Source organism: Conger conger, chromosome 4 (assembly GCF_963514075.1).
Source record: "Conger conger chromosome 4, fConCon1.1, whole genome shotgun sequence".
NCBI lineage: Eukaryota > Metazoa > Chordata > Actinopteri > Anguilliformes > Congridae > Conger > Conger conger.
In genome coordinates this window covers 79,165,352-79,187,732 of record NC_083763.1, presented here as the reverse complement: position 1 = coordinate 79,187,732, position 22,381 = coordinate 79,165,352, and the positions used below count along the sequence as shown (strand labels likewise).

The 22,381-nt window shown below is 47.5% G+C and overlaps 1 protein-coding gene across 2 annotated transcripts in view; it reads left to right on the top strand.

The window, feature by feature from the left end:
- The window catches only part of clocka (clock circadian regulator a), a 39,961-nt gene extending 18,509 nt beyond the window's left edge, over nt 1-21,452 (top strand). For both annotated transcript variants that reach the window (XM_061238823.1, XM_061238822.1), the window contains exons 9-23: nt 111-231; nt 3,974-4,087; nt 5,409-5,527; nt 7,044-7,126; nt 8,783-8,889; nt 10,740-10,887; nt 11,375-11,450; nt 11,650-11,794; nt 12,095-12,195; nt 14,041-14,121; nt 15,065-15,211; nt 16,281-16,493; nt 17,351-17,493; nt 17,594-17,837; nt 19,641-21,452. In XM_061238823.1, coding sequence (XP_061094807.1) covers nt 111-231; nt 3,974-4,087; nt 5,409-5,527; nt 7,044-7,126; nt 8,783-8,889; nt 10,740-10,887; nt 11,375-11,450; nt 11,650-11,794; nt 12,095-12,195; nt 14,041-14,121; nt 15,065-15,211; nt 16,281-16,493; nt 17,351-17,493; nt 17,594-17,837; nt 19,641-19,853 — 2,055 coding nt within the window. In that variant the 3' untranslated portion in view covers nt 19,854-21,452. The remainder of the gene's footprint in view (nt 1-110; nt 232-3,973; nt 4,088-5,408; nt 5,528-7,043; nt 7,127-8,782; nt 8,890-10,739; nt 10,888-11,374; nt 11,451-11,649; nt 11,795-12,094; nt 12,196-14,040; nt 14,122-15,064; nt 15,212-16,280; nt 16,494-17,350; nt 17,494-17,593; nt 17,838-19,640) is intronic.
- Nucleotides 21,453-22,381: the final 929 nt, after the last annotated feature.

Here is a 22,381-nt window from a genome sequence, read left to right as displayed (position 1 = left end):
AGTGTGTGTGTTTTGCAGATGGACCTGGTGTCTGTGTGTCTGTGTCTGTGTGTGCGTGTGTTTTGCAGTCCGACCTGGTGTCAGTGTGTCAGTGTGTGTGTGTTTTGCAGTCGGACCTGGTGGATCAGAACCTGCTGAACTTCCTGCCTCTTGGTGAGCATTCAGAGGTGTATAAAGTCCTCTCCACGCAGATGCTGGAGGGAGAGACCTTAACACCGGAGTACCTGAAGAGTAAGTAATCCTGCTATTAATCAAACAGGCCCTGGTCCTTATCTAGGGTCCGGTAACCGATAACCGATATTTTTTTTCCGAAGGTGAAATTGTAAGCTCAGTTTAAAATAAATGCACGTTCAGCACCACGCGTATTATTGCGGTTCTAAACTAGCAATCGACCAACTTCAATAATTTGAACAAGCAATCTGGCCATTTCAGGGGGTTTAAAATGCAAACACCACAGGGAGTTGAATGCTACAGTATTAGAGTCATCAAAGAATTTGTGTGCCTGTTGGTTGAGTTATGGCTAATTGTAACGTTATGTAGTTGCCTAAGGTTCACAGAAGATCCGTGTTTATTCGTTGACAGGCGAATTCAAACTACGGCAAACTGAACGTAGCTTTCCACTGTGCGGTATCTACATAAAAATAAACAAAGCAATACATCATTACAGTCGTACAAGCAAGCAATCTGCGGCCTTTTCAGAGGGTTAAGAACGCAAACACCGCATGGATTTGAATGCTACCATACTACAGTTGTCAAATAATTCCTGCGTGTTTTAAATCTGTAGCTGTTAGTTCACTTATGGTTTATTGTATAGCGTTTCTTCATCCGTGTTTATTCGTTGACACGCAAATTTAAACTATCGGCAAAACGAACTTCGCTTTCCACTATGCGGTTTTTACATAAAAATTGATGAAGCAATACATTATCATTAGGCTATTTATCATCGGATATTGAAAGCGAAAATTCCCTGCTTTCAGCGAAAAATGGACACGTTAATCTCACCACCATGATTGTCCCTCGCCATATAAAATGCAAGTTTACTGCCACATAAGAATACAGTGGGAGCAATAATTATTTGATCCCTTGCTGATTTTGTAGGTTTGCCCACTTACAAAGAATGGAACTGTGTAGAATTTTAATCATAGGTACATTTTAACATTGAGAGACAGAATATCACAAAATAATCCACAATAACAACATCATATACATATTATAAATTTAATATCATATTTTCACATGAAATAAGTATTTGATCCATAGAACAATAGGACTTAATACTTGGTGGAGAAACCTTTGATGGTAAGCACAGAGGTCAGACATTTGTTGTAGTTTTTCACCAGGTTTGCACAGATCTTGGGAGGGATTTTGGTCCACTCCTCTTTGCAGATCCTCTCCAAATCCTTAAGGTTCCGAGGCTGTCGCTTGGCAACTCGAAGCTTCAGCTCCCTCCACAGACTTTCGATGGGATTTAGGTCTGGAGACTGGCTAGGCCACTCCAGGACCTTAATATGCTTCTTTTTGAGCCACTCCTTTGTTGCCTTGGCCGTATGTTGGCCACAAAATGTCCTGGTACATGGCTCCATTCATCCTCCCCTCGATACGGTGAAATCGTCCTGTCCCCTTAGCTGAGAAACCCCCCCAAAGCATAAGGTTTCCACCTCCATGCTTCACAGTTGGGATGGTGTTCTTGGTTGTACTCAGATGCCAAATAGCTCTATTTTGGTCTCTTCTGACCACATCACCTTCTCCCAAGCCTCCTCTGGATCATCCAGGTGTTCTTTGGCAAACTTCAGATGGGCCTGTACATGTGCCTTCTTCAGCAGAGGAACCTTGCATGCGCAGCAGGATTTTAATCCTTCACGGTGTAGTGTGTTACTGATGGTTCTCTTTGTGACTTTGGCCCCTACTGCCTTCAGGTCATTAACAAGCTCCTCCTGTGTAGTACTAGGCTGATCCCTGACCTTTCTCATGATCATTGATATCCCACGAGGCGAGATCTTGCGTAGAGCCCCAGACCGAGGGAGATTGGTGGTGACTTTGTGTTTCTTCCATTTTCTAATAATTGCTCCAACAGTTGTTAACTTCTCACCAAGCTGCTTGCTTATTTTCTTGTAGCCCATCCCAGCCTTGTGCAGGTCTACAATTTTGTCCCTGATGTCCTTAGACAGCTCCTTTGTCTTGGCCATGGTGAAAACGTTGGAATCTGATTGATTGTGTGGACAGGTGTCTTTTATACAGCTACATAACGATATAACGAGTTGACACAGGTGTTTTGGGTAATGAGTTGAGATTAGGAGTGCATCTTAATGGAAAACTAACTGGTCTGTGGGAGGCAGAATTATTGCTGATTGGTAGGGGATCAAATACTTATTTCATGCAAAAATATGATAATTAATAAAATTGATATGATGTTATTGTGGATTATTTTGTGATATTCTGTCTCTCAATGTTAAAATGTACCTATGATTAAAATTCTACACAGTTCCATTCTTTGTAAGTTGGCAAACCTACAAAATCAGCAAGGCATCAAATAATTATTGCTCCCACTGTATATCAAATTGTAGACCTGCATTGGCATTGAAGTAAAATCATTAGACCAGCCGCCTATGGTAAAATAGACCGGGTGTTATATTATAGCAGGCAAATATTGAGTGACCACAGAATTTTGAGTGCACAAACCCGGTAGTTGTTAACAGCAGCATATTTACAGATTTCATGCCAATCATGTCTATCAGGCAGAAGACAGAGAAAGAGGGATGAAAACATGAAGAATTATAATTTTAACCGATGCATTTTTAAAAATGACACACGATCGACCAGTATGGACGTAAACCACAGGGATTTAACTACAGATTTCTGTGAGGGTACACTGCACAATGTAAATGTAAATGTAAATATTTAATTTGGTAATTAGGCTGACTTACTATTATCTGACTTACAATGTTGACATTTAACTATTGAGATTAGGTCCAAAATAACGTTTGAAAATGCAATTACATTTCTCAGTAATCCAGTAAAAAAAAAAAACATACAACCCCTAGCGGCCATAAGCAATATCGGTTAACCGTTTAAAAAATGGGATGGTAACCGGTTACAAAAACTGATGATTTGTCACATCCTTAGTCATAAGTGTGGAAGAGCCCCTCACTCAGCCCCTCACTCAGCCCCTCTCTCAGCCCCTCTCTCAGCCCCTCTCTCAGCCCCTCTCTCAGCCCCTCACTCAGCCCCTCACTCAGCCCCTCTCTCAGCCCCTCTCTCAGCCCCTCACTCAGCCCCTCTCTCAGCCCCTCTCTCAGCCCCTCACTCCGCCCCTCTCTCAGCCCCTCTCTCAGCCCCTCTCTCAGCCCCTCTCTCAGCCCCTCTCTCAGCCCCTCTCTCAGCCCCTCTCTCAGCCCCTCTCTCAGCCCCTCACTCAGCCCCTCTCTCAGCCCCTCACTCAGCCCCTCTCTCAGCCCCTCACTCAGCCCCTCACTCAGCCCCTCTCTCAGCCCCTCTCTCAGCCCCTCTCTCAGCCCCTCTCTCAGCCCCTCTCTCATCCCCTCTCTCAGCCCCTCACTCAGCCCCTCACTCAGCCCCTCTCTCAGCCCCTCTCTCAGCCCCTCACTCAGCCCCTCACTCAGCCCCTCTCTCAGCCCCTCACTCAGCCCCTCACTCAGCCCCTCACTCAGCCCCTCACTCAGCCCCTCTCTCAGCCCCTCTCTCAGCCCCTCTCTCAGCCCCTCTCTCAGCCCCTCTCTCAGCCCCTCTCTCAGCCCCTCACTCAGCCCCTCTCTCAGCCCCTCACTCAGCCCCTCACTCAGCCCCTCTCTCAGCCCCTCTCTCAGCCCCTCTCTCAGCCCCTCTCTCAGCCCCTCTCTCAGCCCCTCTCTCAGCCCCTCTCTCAGCCCCTCTCTCAGCCCCTCACTCAGCCCCTCTCTCAGCCCCTCTCTCAGCCCCTCTCTCAGCCCCTGGCTCAGTCCTGTTTGTTTTACAGCGAAGAACCAGCTGGAGTTCTGCTGCCACATGCTCCGGGGCACCATCGACCCCAAAGAGCCGCCCGTGTACGAGTTTGTCAAGTTCATCGGCAACTTCAAATCTCTCAACAAGGGTGAGTCCTGCCTCCTGTCCCACACACACCTTGAACACCACACACACACACACACACACACACACACCACACACACATCACGCACACACTACAGACACACACACTACAGACACACACCACACACGCACATACACCACAGACACACGCACACCACACACACACACCACACACTTACACACACTCACAAACACACTTACACACACTCACAAACACACTCACACACACATACACACACACACACACACACACACCCCTTGCATACACCTTACACACAGAAGGCTTTCTCCATTTACCCTGCCGCCTGTAGGGGTCAAACCTGCTCACAGATGCCAAGTGAATCGATGAGATGGTAAATGTCTGCATTTATATAGCAACTTTATCCAAAGTGCTGTACAATTGATGCTTCTCAATCACCCATTCATACACACACTCACACACCAACAGATGCAAAGCACACACACCACACACACGCACGCACACACACACACACTCACATACACACAACACACACCACACACACACAACCACACACACGCACACACACACACACAACCACACACACGCACACACACACACAACCACACACACACACACACAACCACACACACACACACACACACACACACACTCAGGGACACTTTGACACACCCAGGGCGAACTGCCAACCCTCTGACTGCCAGACGACTGCTCTTACTGCCTGAGCCAATGAGACGACTGCTTTTACAGCCTGAGTCAATTTAAAAAGTCTGGTTTCCAAATTAATAGACTATAGCATTCACAATTATTTCATGCTGTAACATTGGCTCAAACTGAAAAGCACCTTCCTGTATAACTGCATATTCTGTACAGGATGAAGGAAATCTCGTCTCCTGTACCAGGAAGTCTCACAACCAATAAGATTATAGGATGATATTCCTTCATTAAGTCCATTCTGAATTATAAAAACATGGGATATTAAGTGGATATTACAGAATCTGTCCAATCATGTGGATGGAAGCATATGGATTTTTAAGTCCACTTTTGTGCTGGCATATGCAAATATTATGTATACTACATGACGTCAAATTAGCACTTGCAAAGCGATCACAATTCACATCATTCAGGACTTTCCAAACATTCCCCATAGAACACGTTGTCAACATGTATTTTTCACTCACAGCTCAACCACAGACCTGCTTCACAGACCTGCTTCACAGACCACAGATTCACAGACCACAGATTCACAGACCACAGGGCAGGAGATCAGCCGAGTTGTACATCTTGGATGTGTACCTATATATATATATACTGCAGGCTGTGAGGTGTCTGTCTCTCTCCTCAGTCTCCGGCTCCACGCGGAACGGACTGGAGGGAGTGATCCAGCGCTCCCTGAGGCCCGCCTTCGAGGACCGTGTCTGCTTCATCGCCACCGTGCGCCTCGCCAAACCACAGTTCATTAAGGTGCACCTCCCCAAACTGCTCTCTCCCTGTGCACCTCCCCAAACTGCTCTTCCACTCTGCACCTCCCCAAACTGCTCTTCTACTGTGCACCTCCCCAAACTGCTCTCTCCCTGTGCACCTCCCCAAACTGCTCTTCTACTGTGCACCTCCCCAAACTGCTCTCTCCCTGTGCACCTCCCCAAACTGCTCTCTCCCTGTGCACCTCCCCAAACTGCTCTCTCCCTGTGCACCTCCCCAAACTGCTCTTCCACTCTGCACCTCCCCAAACTGCTCTCTCCCTGTGCACCTCCCCAAACTGCTCTCTCCCTGTGCACCTCCCCAAACTGCTCTCTCCCTGTGCACCTCCCCAAACTGCTCTCTCCCTGTGCACCTCCCCAAACTGCTCTCTCCCTGTGCACCTCCCCAAACTGCTCTTCCACTCTGCACCTCCCCAAACTGCTCTCTCCCTGTGCACCTCCCCAAACTGCTCTCTCCCTGTGCACCTCCCCAAACTGCTCTCTCCCTGTGCACCTCCCCAAACTGCTCTCTCGCTGTGCACCTCCCCAAACTGTTCTTCTACTGTGTCTTTTCGGGAGATGCTATTGTTAATGCTAACCCTGACTGGTTCTGCAGGAGATGCTAACGTTAGTGCTAACTCTGGTTCTGCAGGAGATGCTAACGTTAGTGCTAACTCTGACTGGTTCTGCAGGAGATGCTGACGTTAGTGTTAACTGGTTCTGTAGGAGATGCTAACGTTAGTGCTAACTCTGGTTCTGCAGGAGATGCTAACGTTAGTGCTAACTCTGACTGGTTCTGTAGGAGATGCTAACGTTAGTGCGGAGATGCTAACATTAGTGCTAACTCTGACTGGTTCTGCAGGAGATGCTAATGTTAGTGCTAACTCTGTCTGGTTCTGTAGGAGATGCTAACGTTAATGCCTACTCTAACTAGTTCTGCAGGAGATGCTAACGTTAGTGCTAACTGGTTCTGCAGGAGATGCTAACGTTAATGCTAACTGGTTCTGCAGGAGATGCTAACGTTAGTGCTAACTCTGGTTCTGCAGGAGATGCTAACGTTAGTGCTAACTCTGACTGGTTCTGCAGGAGATGCTAACGTTAGTGCTAACTGGTTCTGTAGGAGATGCTAACGTTAGTGCTAACTCTGGTTCTGTAGGAGATGCTAACGTTAGTGCTAACTCTGGTTCTGCAGGAGATGCTAACGTTAGTGCCAACTCTGGTTCTGCAGGAGATGCTAACGTTAATGCTAACTGGTTCTGTAGGAGATGCTAACGTTAGTGCTAACTCTGGTTCTGTAGGAGATGCTAACGTTAGTGCTAACTCTGGTTCTGTAGGAGATGCTAACGTTAGTGCTAACTGGTTCTGTAGGAGATGCTAACGTTAGTGCTAACTCTGGTTCTGCAGGAGATGCTAACATTAGGGCTAACTTTGACTGGTTCTGCAGGAGATGCTAACATTAGTGCTAACTTTGACTCGTTCTGCAGGAGATGCTAATGTTAGTGCTATCTCTGGCTCTGTAGGAGATGTGCACAGTAGAGGAGCCCAATGAAGAATTTACCTCCAGGCACAGTTTAGAGTGGAAGTTCCTCTTTCTGGACCACCGGTAGGTGTGCGTGTGTGCGTGCATGCGTGCATGTATGTGTGTGTGTGCGTGCGTGCGTGTGTATGTGTAAGTATGTGTGTGTGTGTGTATGTGTAAGTATGTGTGTGCGTGCGTGTGTATGTGTAAGTATGTGTGTGTGTGTATGTGTAAGTATGTGTGTGCGTGCGTGTGTATGTGTAAGTATGTGTGTGCGTGCGTGTGTATGTGTAAGTATGTGTGTGTGTGTATGTGTAAGTATGTGTGTGTGTGTATGTGTAAGTATGTGTGTGTGCGCGTGTGTATGTGTAAGTATGTGTGTGCGTGCGTGTGTATGTGTAAGTATGTGTAAGTATGTGTGTGTGTGCGTGTGTATGTGTAAGTATGTGTGTGTGTGTATGTGTAAGTATGTGTGTGTGTGTGTGTGTGTGTGCGTGTGTATGTGTAAGTATGTGTGTGTGCGTGTGTATGTGTAAGTATGTGTGTGCGTGCGTGTGTATGTGTGTGTGTGCGTGTGTATGTGTACGTATGTGTGTGTGTGCGTGCGTGTGCGTGTGTATGTGTAAGTATGTGTGTGTGTGCGTGTGTGTGCGTGTGTATGTGTGTGTGTGCGTGTGTATGTGTAAGTATGTGTGTGTGTGCGTGTGTGTGCATGTGTATGTGTAAGTATGTGTGTGCGTGCGTGCGTGTGTGTGTGTAAGTATGTGTGTGCGTGCGTGTGCGTGCGTGTGTATGTGTAAGTATGTGTGTGCGTGCGTGTGTATGTGTAAGTATGTGTGAGTGTGTGCGTGTGTGTGCGTGTGTGTGCGTGTGTATGTGTGTGTGTGCGTGTGTATGTGTAAGTATGTGTGTATGTGCGTGTGTATGTGTAAGTATGTGTGTGTGTGCGTGTGTATGTGTAAGTATGTGTGTGCGTGCGTGTGTGTGCGTGTGTATGTGTGTGCGTGCGTGTGTATGTGTAAGTATGTGTGTGTGTGCGTGTGTATGTGTAAGTATGTGTGTGCGTGCGTGCGTGTGTGTGCGTGTGTATGTGTGTGCGTGCGTGTGTATGTGTAAGTATGTGTGTGCGTGCGTGTGTATGTGTAAGTATGTGTGTGCGTGCGTGTGTGTGCGTGTGTATGTGTAAGTATGTGTGTGCGTGCGTGTGTGTGCGTGTGTATGTGTAAGTATGTGTGTGCGTGCGTGTGTGTGCGTGTGTATGTGTGTGCGCGTGCATGTGTATGTGTAAGTATGTGCGTGTGTATGTGTAAGTATGTGTGTGTGTGCGTGTGTATGTGTGTGTGCGTGTGTATGTGTAAGTATGTGTGTGCGTGCGTGTGTGTGCGTGCGTGTGCGTGCGTGTGTATGTGTAAGTATGTGTGTGCGTGCGTGTGTATGTGTGTGTGCGTGTGTATGTGTAAGTATGTGTGTGCGTGCGTGTGTATGTGTGTGTGCGTGTGTATGTGTAAGTATGTGTGTGCGTGCGTGTGTATGTGTAAGTATGTGTGTGCGTGCGTGTGCGTGCGTGTGTATGTGTGTGCGTGCGTGTGCGTGCGTGTGTATGTGTGTGCGTGCGTGTGCGTGCGTGTGTATGTGTAAGTATGTGTGTGCGTGCGTGTGTATGTGTAAGTATGTGTGTGTGTGCGTGCGTGTGTAATTACGTGCGTTCTTCTCTGGTGCTAATAATGATGTTTCTCTCAGGGCTCCTCCTATAATCGGCTACCTGCCGTTTGAGGTTCTGGGCACGTCTGGCTACGACTACTACCACGTGGACGACCTGGAGACGCTAGCCAAGTGCCACGAGCACTGTAAGGCCACGCAGCTCCCCTGTCTGTCACGCATTGGCCCCGCCCACCTCCTATCTGTTACATGCATGGCCCCTCCCACCTCCTGTCTGTCACATGCATGGCCCCTCCCACCTCCTGTATGTCACAGGCATGACCCCTCCCACCTCCTGTCTGTCATACACATGGCCCCTCCCACCTCCTGTCTGTCTTACGCATGGCCCCGCCTACATCCCCTGTCTCTCAAACCCATGGTCCCCGCCCCATATATTTCTGTGCTTTTGTTACATGTATGCAGTTCTGTAGTGTGTGTTTGTGTGTGTTACGTGTATGCAGTTCTGTAGTGTGTGTTTGTGTGTGTTACGTGTATGCAGTTCTGTAGTGTGTGTTTGTTACGTATATACAGTGCTGTAGTGTGTTTGTGTGTGTTTCGTATGCAGTGCTGTAGTGTGTGTTTGTTACGTGTATGCAGTGCTGTAGTGTGTGTTTGTGTGTGTTACGTGTATGCAGTTCTGTAGTGTGTGTTTGTGTGTGTTTGTTACGTATATACAGTGCTGTAGTGTGTGTTTGTTACGTGTATGCAGTGCTGTAGTGTGTTTGTGTGTGTTACGTGTATGCAGTGCTGTAGTGTGTGTTTCGTATGCAGTGCTGTAGCGTGTGTCTTTGTTACGTGTGTGCAGTTCTGTAGTGTGTGTGTTTGTTACGTGTATGCAGTTCTGTAGTGTGTGTTTGTTACGTGTATGCAGTGCTGTAGCGTGTGTGTTTACATTCACATTTACATTTTAGTCATTTGGCAGACGCTTTTAATCCAAAGCGACTTACAAGTGCATAGGTTCTTCCACAAGTCAAAGCATCACATCCATAACTAGGAACATACACATGAAATGCTGTTCGAAACATATAGTCGTCATAAGTGCAATTTTTTTATTTTTTTGGGGGGGTTAGATAAGGAGGATAGGGATATCAGAAAGGGGGCCAGGGGAATTCAGGAGGGAGGTCTCAGGTAGAGTTAAGGTGTGTTTTTAGAAAAGGTGTGTTTTTAGTCTGCGTCGAAATAGGGGGAGGGATTCTGCTGTCCTGACAGTGGTAGGCAAGTCATTCCACCACTGAGGAACCAGAACGGAAAACAGGCGTGAACGTGCAGCTCGACCACCAGGTGCTCGTAGTGAGGGAACCATAAGGCGACCAGAGCTGGCAGACCGGAGTGGTCTAGCTGGGGAGTAGGGAGTGATCAGGGATTGTATGTAAGGTGGGGCAGTCCCCTTAGCAGCCTGAAATGCCAACACTAGGGCCTTGAAACAGATGCGTGCGGCAATAGGAAGCCAGTGGAGGCCAATGAGAAGCGGGGTGACATGAGCCGACCTGGGCTGACTGGTGATCAGGCGGGCTGCAGCATTCTGGACCAGCTGGAGGGGCTTGATGGCACACGCTGGGAGACCGGCGTTTGTTACGTGTATGCAGTTCTGTAGTGTGTGTGTGTCTGTTACGTGTATGCAGTGCTGTAGTGTGTGTGTTTGTTACGTGTATGCAGTTCTGTAGAGTGTGTTTGTTACGTGTATGCAGTGCTGTAGCGTGTGTGTTTGTGTGTGTTTGTTAAGTGTATGCAGTGCTGTAGTGTGTGTGTTTGGGTGTGTATGCAATTCTGTATTGTGTGTGTTTGTGTGTGTTTGTTACGTGTATGCAGTGCTGTAGCGTGTGTGTTTGTGTGTTTGTTAAGTGTATGCAGTGCTGTAGTGTGTGTGTTTGTGTGTGTATGCAATTCTGTAGTGTGTGTGTTTGTGTGTGTTTGTTACGTGTATGCAGTGCTGTAGCGTGTGTGTTTGTGTGTGTTTGTTACGTGTATGCAGTGCTGTAGCGTGTGTGTTTCCTTGCAGTGATGCAGTATGGGAAGGGGAAGTCGTGCTACTACAGGTTCCTGACCAAGGGCCAGCAGTGGATCTGGCTGCAGACCCACTACTACATCACCTACCACCAGTGGAACTCCCGGCCTGAGTTTATCGTGTGCACTCACACCGTGGTCAGGTCTGTCTCTCTCTCTCTCTCTCTCTCTCTCTCTCTCTCTCTCTCTCTCTCTCTCTCTCTCTCTCTCTCTCTCTCTCTCTCTCTCTCTCTCTCTCTCTCTCTCTCTCTCTCTCTCTCTCTCTCTCTCTCTCTCTTTCCCTCTCTCTTTCCCTCTATAACCTCTGTCTCTCTTCATACTCTTTCTCTCTGATTGGTTGACGGGGTGGGTGTTGATTGGTTGACGGGGCGGGTGTTGATTGGTTGACGGGGCGGGTGTTGATTGGTTGGCAGGGCAGGTGTTGATTGGTTGACGGGGCGGGTGTTGATTGGTTGACGGGGCAGGTGTTGATTGGTTGACGGGGCGGGTATTGATTGGTTGGCAGGGCAGGTGTTGATTGGTTGACGGGGCGGGTGTTGATTGGTTGACGGGGCAGGTGTTAATTGGTTGATGGGGCGGGTGTTGATTGGCTGACCGGCTGGGTGCTGATTGGCTGGTTTCTCTGTGCAGTTATGCGGAGGTGAGGGCTGAGCAGCGCAGAGAGCTGGGCATTGAGGAGTCGCCCCCGGAAACAGCTGCCGAAAAGGTGACTCCGCCCACCACACTGACTCCGCCCACCACACTGATTCTCTGTGCAGTGACTCTTGCAGTGTGACTCAGTGACTCATTCTCTCTGACTCTTGCAGTGTGACTCACTGACTCATTCTCTCTGACTCTTGCAGTGTGACTCTGACTCACTGACTCATTCTCTCTGTGACTCTGACTCACTCTGTGACTCCCCGCAGAGCCAGGACTCGGGCTCGGAGTCGCAGCTGAACACCTCCAGCCTGAAGGAGGCGCTGGAGCGCTTCGACCGCAGCCGCACGCCCTCCGCCTCGTCCCGGAGCTCCCGCAAGTCCTCCTCCCACACGGCCGTGTCCGACCCCGCCTGTGCGTACACGTCCCCCGTCCCGTACACACCCCCCCCCCCGTCCCGTACACACCTCCCCCTGCCCCCCGTCCCGTACACACCTCCCCCTGCCCCCCGTCCCATGCACACCTCCCCCTGCCCCCCGTCCTGTACACACCTCCCGTCCCGTCCCGTACACACCTCCCCCTGCCCCCCCGTCCCGTACACATCCATGCTGATCTTGAGGTGTGTGTTGTGTGTAGCGTGTGTGTTTGTGTGTAGCACGTTGTGTAGGTGTGTGTGTGTGTGTGGTGTATTGATGTGTTTGGCTCCTCCCCCAGCTACACAGACCAAACTCCTGACGGACCAGAGCACCCCCCCCAGGCCCCCTCTCTCCGCTGTGGAGATGAGCTCCCAGCGCCGTTCATCCGTCAGTAGCCAGGTAACTATACACTACACTATACACACTATACACTACACTATACACACTATACACCGTACACTATACAACACACTATACACTGTACACTATATGCTACACTATACACACTATACACCGTACACTATACACCACACTATACACCGTATACTATACGCTACACTATACACACTATACACCGTACACTATACACCACACTATACACACTATACACCGTACACTATACGCTACACTATACACACTATACACCGTACACTATACACCACACTAAACACACTATACACCGTACACTATACGCTACACTATACACACTATACACCATACACTATACACCACACTATACACACTATATACCTTACACTATACGCTACAGTATACACATTATATACCATACACTATACACTACACCACACACACTATACACAACACCATACACACTGTACACTACAATATACACACTATACACTACACCATACACACTGTACACTGTACACTATACACTACACTATACACACTATACACCGTACACTACACACTACACTACACACTACACCACACACACTATACACAACACCATACACACTGTACACTACAGTATACACACCATGCACTACACTATACACATTATATACTACGCCATACACTACACACTATACACTACACTATACACACTATACACTACATCATACACAACACTATACACTACACCATACACTACACTATATACACTATACCCTACACCATACACTGTATGCTACACTATATACTACAATATACACTACCCTATCCACACCATACACTACACTATCCACACCATACACTATACACTACTCAACACTACCCTATCCACACCATACACTGCACACTATACACTACACTATCCACACCATACACTATACACTACTCAACACTACCGTATACACTACCGTATACACACCATACACACCATACACTGTACACTACACTATACACTTCACTATAAACACCATACACTGCACACTACACTATACACTACTCAACACTACCCTGTACACACCCTACACTGTACACTATACACACTATACATACAATACACTACCCTATACACACCATATACTGTACATTATATACTATACATTACACACTACACTATACACATGATGCACTAGACACTATTCACACGATACACTGTACAGTACACACTACACTATATACACTACACTATAGACATGATAGACTACACACTGTACACTAGACACTGTACACACAATACACTGTGTTCTACTATACGTGACTCTCCTTCCTGTATGTGTGTTCTACTATACGTGACTCCTTCCTCTGTGTGTTCTACTATACGTGACTCCTTCCTCTGTGTGTTCTACTATATGTGACTCCTTCCTCTGTGTGTGTTCTACTATACGTGACTCCTTCCTGTATGTGTGTTCTACTATACGTGACTCCTTCCTGTGTGTGTGTTCTACTATACGTGACTCCTTCCTCTGTGTGTGTTCTACTCTACGTGACTCCTTCCTCTGTGTGTTCTACTCTACGTGACTCCTTCCTCTGTGTGTGTTCTACTCTACGTGACTCCTTCCTCTGTGTGTTCTACTATACGTGACTCCTTCCTCTGTGTGTTCTACTATACGTGACTCCTTCCTCTGTGTGTGTTCTACTATACGTGACTCCTTCCTCTGTGTGTTCTACTATACGTGACTCCTTCCTGTATGTGTGTTCTACTCTACGTGACTCCTTCCTCTGTGTGTTCTACTATACGTGACTCCTTCCTGTATGTGTGTTCTACTATACGTGACTCCTTCCTCTGTGTGTGTTCTACTATATGTGACTCCTTCCTGTGTGTGGGTTGTGCAGCAGTCTATGAGCTCCAGTCAGAACCTGCCCCAGCCCATGATCACCAACCAGCCGCAGCAGCAGGTGCAGCCCGCAGTCCAGGTACCAGTGTTACCATGGTTACTATGGTGCTGTGTGTTAGTGTTCAATTTGGGTTTATTTCTGTGTCCTGTGTCCCGCTGTAGTATAATATGACGCGTGTGTGCAGTTCTCTGCAGCTGTAGTTTAATATGATGCGTGTGTGCAGTTCTCTGCGCAGCTGTAGTGTAATATGATGCGTGTGTGCAGTTCTCTGCAGCTGTAGTTTAATATGATGCGTGTGTGCAGTTCTCTGCAGCTGTAGTTTAATATGACGCGTGTGTGCAGTTCTCTGCAGCTGTAGTTTAATATGACGTGTGTGTGCAGTTCTCTGCAGCTGTAGTTTAATATGACGCGTGTGTGCAGTTCTCTGCAGCTGTAGTTTAATATGACGTGTGTGTGCAGTTCTCTGCGCAGCTGTAGTGTAATATGACGCGTGTGTGCAGTTCTCTGCGCAGCTGTAGTGTAATATGACGCGTGTGTGCAGTTCTCTGCAGCTGTAGTGTAATATGACGCGTGTGTGCAGTTCTCTGCAGCTGTAGTGTAATATGACGCGTGTGTGCAGTTCTCTGCAGCTGTAGTGTAATATGACGCGTGTGTGCAGTTCTCTGCAGCTGTAGTTTAATATGACGTGTGTGTGCAGTTCTCTGCGCAGCTGTAGTGTAATATGACGTGTGTGTGCAGTTCTCTGCGCAGCTGTAGTGTAATATGACGCGTGTGTGCAGTTCTCTGCGCAGCTGTAGTGTAATATGACGCGTGTGTGCAGTTCTCTGCAGCTGTAGTGTAATATGACGCGTGTGTGCAGTTCTCTGCAGCTGTAGTGTAATATGACGTGTGTGTGCAGTTCTCTGCACAGCTGTAGTGTAATATGACGTGTGTGTGCAGTTCTCTGCGCAGCTGTAGTGTAATATGACGTGTGTGTGCAGTTCTCTGCGCAGCTGTAGTTTAATATGACGTGTGTGTGCAGTTCTCTGCGCAGCTGGGCGCGATGCAGCACCTGAAGGAGCAGCTGGAGCAGCGCACGCGGCTGATCGAGGCCAACATCCAGCGCCAGCAGGATGAGCTGCGCAAGATCCAGGAGCAACTGCAGATGGTGCAGGGCCAGGGCCTGCCTGTGAGTCACCGCTAATGCCCCTAATGCCCTTTACTGCCCCCCCAACTGACCTTAATGCCCCTTACTGCCCCTTCCTACCCCTAATGCCCTTTACTGCCCCCCCAACTGACCCTAATGCCCCTTACTGCCCCTTCCTACCCCTAATGCCCTTTACTGCCCCCCCAACTGACCCTAATGCCCCTTACTGCCCCTTCCTACCCCTAATGCCCTTTACTGCCCCCCCAACTGACCCTAATGCCCCTTACTGCCCCTTCCTACCCCTAATGCCCTTTACTGCCCTCCCCCCCCCCCCCAAACTGATAGAACACAAAGAGTAGTAGTTGTAGTAGGAGGAGCCGTATTGTGGGAAGTGGAGTCCCACATGGATCAGTGCTGGGGCCACTGCTCTTCCTGAGTCACATAAATGACCTGGACATGGGCACTGAAAGACTCATAGTTGACCAAAGCCTTTCAGGTTCTAGTCTGTGCAGTAGCAGTAGAAAAGGCCAATAGGATGTTAGGATACATAGCCAGGAGTATTGAGTATTAGTCCATGGAAGTTATACTCACCATATACAATACTCTTGTTAGACCACACTTGGAGTACTGTGTGCCGTCCTGGGGACCACACTATAAGAAAGATATAGAGGCACTGGAAAAGGTTCATAGAAGGGCAACCAGATTGATTCCATGTATAAAAGATGAGAGTTATGAGGATAGACTTAAGATGCTTGATCTCTTTAATCTTAGTTAAAGGAGGCTCGGGGGAATTGATTAAGGGGATTAACAAAGTGAATTATGGGCGATTCTTCAGGGTGAGTTTGGTTAGCAGAACAAGATGGCACAATTGGAAATTGGCAAAGGAGAAATTCCGTGCAGATATTAGGAAACATTTTTTCACCCAGCAAGTGGTCACGTGTGGAATAGCTTGGCAGTACATGTAGTGGAGGCAGAAGCACTGGGGCTTTTCAAGACCAGGCTGAATGGCTTGTTCTTCATTACCTGATGTTACCTGATGCCCCCAAGAACCCGTGTTGTTCTCCTCATGTCGTGATGGAGCGGTCCCTCACATGCTGCTGAATGCTTGCAGGTGTTCTCTCAGCAGACGGGCGGGGCCCTAAGTTTGGGCTCCGCCCTCTCGCAGGGCGGGGCTCTGACCATGCAGGGGGCGGTGCTCCAGCCCGCCCCCACTCACGTCGCCCAGCAACAGCAGGCTCCGCCCCCCCAGCAACAGGCTACCGCCCAGCAACAGCAGGCTCCGCCCCAGAACCTCCTACGTGAGCAGAGCTCCTCCCACACACAGGTAGGCCACGCCCCCTCTCCGCCACTTCTGTGCCCTGGGAACAGAATCAGTTTGAATTAAAATAATCGTACAGGGCATACACACATCTGTACAGCGGAAACTGTACCGAGCATACACACATCTGTACAGCAGAAACTGTACCGGGCATACACACATCTGTACAGCAGAAACTGTACCGGGCATACACACATCTGTACAGCAGAAACTGCAATAGAATGACTGAGGTTAAAATAATCATACAGGGCATGCATCTCACTATAATGTATAGTTATAGTCCAGCGGATCCTGACAGGAGATATATTATGTTTGAAATGGACCTCAAAATTCAACAATGAATTGTCCATGGACTTAACATGTAGGAGACGCATGCGAACATGAATTAGGCAAATTGAACATTATTTAAGTGTTATGGAACAGGAACCCATGTTGGCACAGCTAGCAGGGTGGAGAAGCAGAGTTACACCCCCTAGCTGGTCCAATATCCACCGTCTACCACAGGTTCATGAAACGGACCAGCCCTAATGCTAACATCAGCCTGCTATCCATCGAAGTGCAGCCTGCTATCCATCAAAGTGCAGCCTGCTATCCATCAAAGTGCAGCCTGCTATCCATCAAAGTGCAGCCTGCTATCCATCAAAGTGCAGCCTGCTATCCATCAAAGTGCAGCCTGCTATCCATCAAAGTGCAGCCTGCTATACCCTGATAGAGAGCAATGGAGGGCTCATCAATTTGATTTCCTGTCTTTTGAGGCTTTCAGCAAATGCAAACATTTCACTTAAAACATAGTTTTTTATGATTATGATCATCTTAACTTCAGCAATAAAAGATTTATCTCTCTCTCTCTCTCTGTGTCGCAGCGCTCCTCCTCCCTTCCCCCCCTCTATAACACCATGATGATCTCTCCGCCCGGCTCCAGTGTGGTCCAGATCGCCACCAGTCTGGGCCAGAGCAGCACGCCGAGTGGGGCCGTGGCCACGTTCACTCAGGACCGCCAGATCCGGTACCTATACCCGCCTATACCCAGCTACATCACCTGTACCCGCTTATGTCCTATACCTGAGTTCCACTGAGACAAGGACTGATTCTCTCCCCCCCCTCAGGTTCCCGGGGGGGCAGCCTCTGCTGACCAAACTGGTGACCGCCCCTATGGCCTGTGGGGCTGTGATGGTTCCCACCACCATGTTCATGGGTCAGGTGGTCACGGCATACAACGCCTTCGCCCCGCAGCCGGGCACGGCCCAGACCATCAGCATCGCCCAGACGGCCCAGTCAGGGCCGCCTCAGCCCCCCCCCGGGCCGCCGGGCCAGGCTCAGATCGGCCCGCCGACCCAGCAGTTCCTGCAGGTGAGCAGCAGGGGGCGCTCCAGAGCAGAGCCTCCCTAATCCTCTGAAGCACTACCCATCAAACCAGCGTCCATCCAGTCACAGGCCACACATTCACTTAAATCTGATGCTGAATTTTGAGTCCTGCTGTGGATTCAGCTCTGTGAATGAGGTGTGGGGGCTGACCACTCCAATTCTGCTTAAACTTTGTGGAAATGTTCTTTATATATTCAGTAGAGAACATGCATAATATTGGCCTCATTGTATTTCGTATTCTACAGATATTGACTTTTTTAAGGACGGGTGGCACCCAAAAAGTCAATCAAAAAATCTGACACAATTTTCTGTCGATATTCAGATTATTAATGATTTTCATGATACTGCTCAGGCAAAAAGTTATGGTTGTTAAAAAATTCGAAATCGTGCTAAATAGAGGTTGACAGTTTCCGATTGAAATGAAAATGAATTTCCATGGCATGATCATTTAAGAGAACTTTAATTCACAGTAAAACATACTTTGATGGCATCCTACATCTGAACCACTTGGTTTATGGTTTCCAAACTTGAAATTCTAGTAAATATCCTAGTTAAGAACCGCCACAGGCAAGAAATTTGAAAAAAAGTTGAAGCAGGACCTGAATTAACATCAGAAATCCATTAAAATGCATGTTTGAAAAAAGTACATCAAATTGCAAATGTTTCTTCAGTAGAGAAGTGAAACATCAGGTGTTAAATACGTTTTATGTTAATATTATTCATGTGAAAAAGCTATAACTAAACACAAAAAGATCATTGCTTTATACCAAAGACTATCATTTGGCCACATTTTTGATGTTGCTTATATGTAAATTGAGGTCCTGCTTGAAACGATCAAAACAAAAGGCACTGCAGTATCAACACTGTTTTTGTGTATAAGTAGGCGTATTTTACCTTTTGATTGGATTGGAAACTTTCCACCATTCTACCTCTACCTTGCCCCAGATTTTTTGAATAAATTTGACTTCATTTTGCGTGTGGCTGTTCCTAACCAAGATATTTACTAGTATTTCAAGTTTGGAAACCATACACAATATACTGATGTAGGAAGCCATGAAAGTATTTTATATTGTGTATTAAGCTTCTCTTTGAAAACATGCCTCAACATAGCCGGGTCAGCTACATGTGTTTGTACTTATGTGGGCCTATTATACCTTTTGAGCTGCATAGTTCCATAACTCCACCTTACCAACAACTTTGGCATTGTGTGATTTTTGAATAAATTATCTATTTGATTTCATTTGACTCTATTCTTAACCAAAATCTCTACTAGTCTTTGTAGTAGTAGAAGTTTGGAATTCATAAACCAAGTGGTGCTGATGTAGTAAGCCATCAGATATATATATTTTAAAATGTCAAGTGGTATGATTTAGCATTTTTGAATGGCCATAACCTTTTTAATGAGCAGTATTATGAAATAATCCTAAACCCCAATTGTCACTCGCAAGTGACTTTTTTTGGGCATCACCTCCCTTTTTTGAAGAGCCAATATCTCTAGAATGACAAATTCAATTAGGCTCATATTTTGGATATTCTTTATTGAATGTATAAAGTTTTCGTTAACTTTTAGCAAAATTGGAGTGGTCACCCCACACACACAGACACACTTTTGGCCTATGGAGAGGAGGATGGCCAGACTGGTCAGCTGACAGGAAGGTGACAGTAGCACAAATAACCACACATTACAATAGTGGTATGCAGAAGAGCGTCTCTGAACACACTCTCAGTGGACAGGCTACCGCAGTAGAAGCCTAATGAAGTGCTGGATGTGTCTCTGACTCCTCTCAGGCTCCACGCTTGTTGCCAGGTAACCAGTCCACGCAGCTGATCCTGCAGGCCGCGTTCCCACTGCAGCAGCAGGGCAGCTTTTCCTCGGCACAGCCCCAGCCACAGCCACAGCAGGGCAGCTTTTCCTCAGCACAGCCCCAGCCACAGCCACAGCAGCTCAGCGCCCACAGGACTGACAGCCTGTCGGACCGCTCCAGCACACAGCCCCAGTAACCAATCAGACCATGCGCTGAGCCCAACGCAGCCGTGAGGGGGCGGAGCCTGTCCCTCCGGCGGTACCTGTCCCAGGTGCGGGGGGGGGGGGGCACTGCCCTGCATCACCATGGCAACAGTACTGAGCTGAACTTCTCCCCACGGTAACGGTGGGGGAACTCTTCACCATGGTAACGTACAGTGCGCTTTTGCCATGGTAACCAGAGGGCACTCATTTTCCATTTCCGCTCCAACTTTCATTTTGCCCATCTGCGCAGTCGGACAGCTGTTTGAGCAGAGCTGCGCAGTCGGACAGCTGTTTGAGCAGAGCTGTGCAGCTGGGACAGGATTTATAGAAGGGCTGCGCAGTCGGACAGCTGTTTGAGCAGAGCTGCGCAGTCAGACAGCTGTTTGAGCAGGGCTGCGCAGTCAGACAGCTGTTTGAGCAGAGCTGCGCAGTCAGACAGCTGTTTGAGCAGAGCTGCGCAGTCAGACAGCTGTTTGAGCAGGGCTGCGCAGTCGGACAGCTGTTTGAGCAGAGCTGCGCAGTCAGACAGCTGTTTGAGCAGGGCTGCGCAGTCGGACAGCTGTTTGAGCAGAGCTGCGCAGTCAGACAGCTGTTTGAGCAAAGCTGCGCAGTCAGACAGCTGTGCTGGAAATGACCGTGCTGCTTGTGTTCATGTCAGATAATTATGGGTCAGGAAATAGTTTTAAGAATGTCACGTGGATTCAGCGTTATTGTACAGACACCTGTAAAATAATATGTAAATATCTGGACAAAAGGAAAGAGAACTAATATTTTATATGATGCATGAAAAGTGTAATCTGTTATTTGCAGCTTTTTTGTAGTATTCTGAGGAAAAAACTAAAACGCTAAAAATGCTAAGGTTGATATTTTCATGGACTTCCTGTACAGCTGTGCGCTGCATGCAGTGTCACAGTTTGTTTAATGCAGTGGTTTGTGTTTCAGTAATATTCTTGTCATGAATTTCAGAAAAAAACATATTTTTAAGAAATTATGTTTTTAAAATGTGTTCCAAAGAAACACAAAAAAAGCTAAAATGTAAAACTATAAGCTTCATGTGACAAAGTCTGATTTTAAAAATGTAAATAAAAGGCTTTGCATGCTAATATAGATTTATGGTAAAAACATTACTTGAAGCGCATTGTTTTTAAGTAAAGTAGCCATTCTCCACTCTTTTTAACTTTGCCCAAATGCTGCATAATCGACAACATAAGAATTAATAATCCTAACTGCTTGTGACAGCCTGCATTTGTCATATCCTATGATACTTGTCACATGTTCATGAAAAAGTATGATCCAGCTGTCACGATCAGTAATGAGTGTTCAGTGAAGCTTCACAAAGCTTAGTGAAGCATTATAGCGGCAACGATTAACAAGTGTAAGAGACTACATAATGCTAAATAGCAATGCACTTCAAGTAGTTTCTCAATTTGAGTGCCAAGTCTTTAGGCTTTTAGGTTTGTTAATGTGTATCTGAAAGTTTATAGCAGTCTTGATATTTTCAAGGAAAATGACCCCAAGAACAGAGTGTTATATTATAATTAGTTTAAAATTTTAATGAGTACCTTGAAATATTAAACAGTATAATCTCTTTATTAATCTTCAGCACATAATTCTGCATTTGCACACTGTGTGTGTGTGTGTGTGTGTGTGTGTGTGTGTGTGTGTGTGTGTGTGTGTGTGTGTGTGAGAGAGAGTGAGAGAGAGAAAGTATTGGTCCCTAACATGATCAGTCATTTTGTTGCCACACCTCAGTAAAACTACAATCATAATGGCCGCTGCCCCACAGCAGGCAAAGTGCACACGCTCGGGCTGAGGGTGGGTGTGGACTCCCTGCAGGTGGTCGTGTTGCCTCTTTGGAAAGGTAATGAATGTTTGAAACGTGTCTGAGGCAGAAATAATGTATTTCAGTGAGAGACAATCATGTGGGTTATTCTGAATGCAGTGAGCAGGTGCCTGAAGCCATGGCAGAGAGGGAGATTGGTCTAAAAATGTGCGCGATCCCTCCTATATAAATTGGGGGAGGGGGTGGGACAGGTTGCTGATTGGCTGTGGCCTGTGCTGTGAATGGTTCAGCGATGTGATTGGTCTGAATGGGCCCATGGTGTGAATGGTTCAGCGATGTGATTGGTCTGAATGGGCCCATGGTGTGAATGGTTCAGCGATGTGATTGGTCTGAATGGGCCCATGGTGTGAATGGTTCAGCGATGTGATTGGTCTGAATGGGCCCATGTGGGAATGGTTCAGCGATGTGATTGGTCCAGTTCATATCATTCCCGTGGAACCCGCTCAGGATTGGCGGGTGGTACCAGCCCGTTCCGCTCTCTCCACAGTACCTCACTACACCACTCCGCCTTGGCCCGAACCCAAACCCAGTCCCCAACCCAGTCTGAACCATTACATTACATTACATTATTGCCATTTGGCTGACGCTCTTATCCAGAGCGACGTACAGTTGATTAGACTAAGCAGGAGACGATCCTCCCCTGGAGCAATGCAGGGTTAAGGGCCTTGCTCAAGGGCC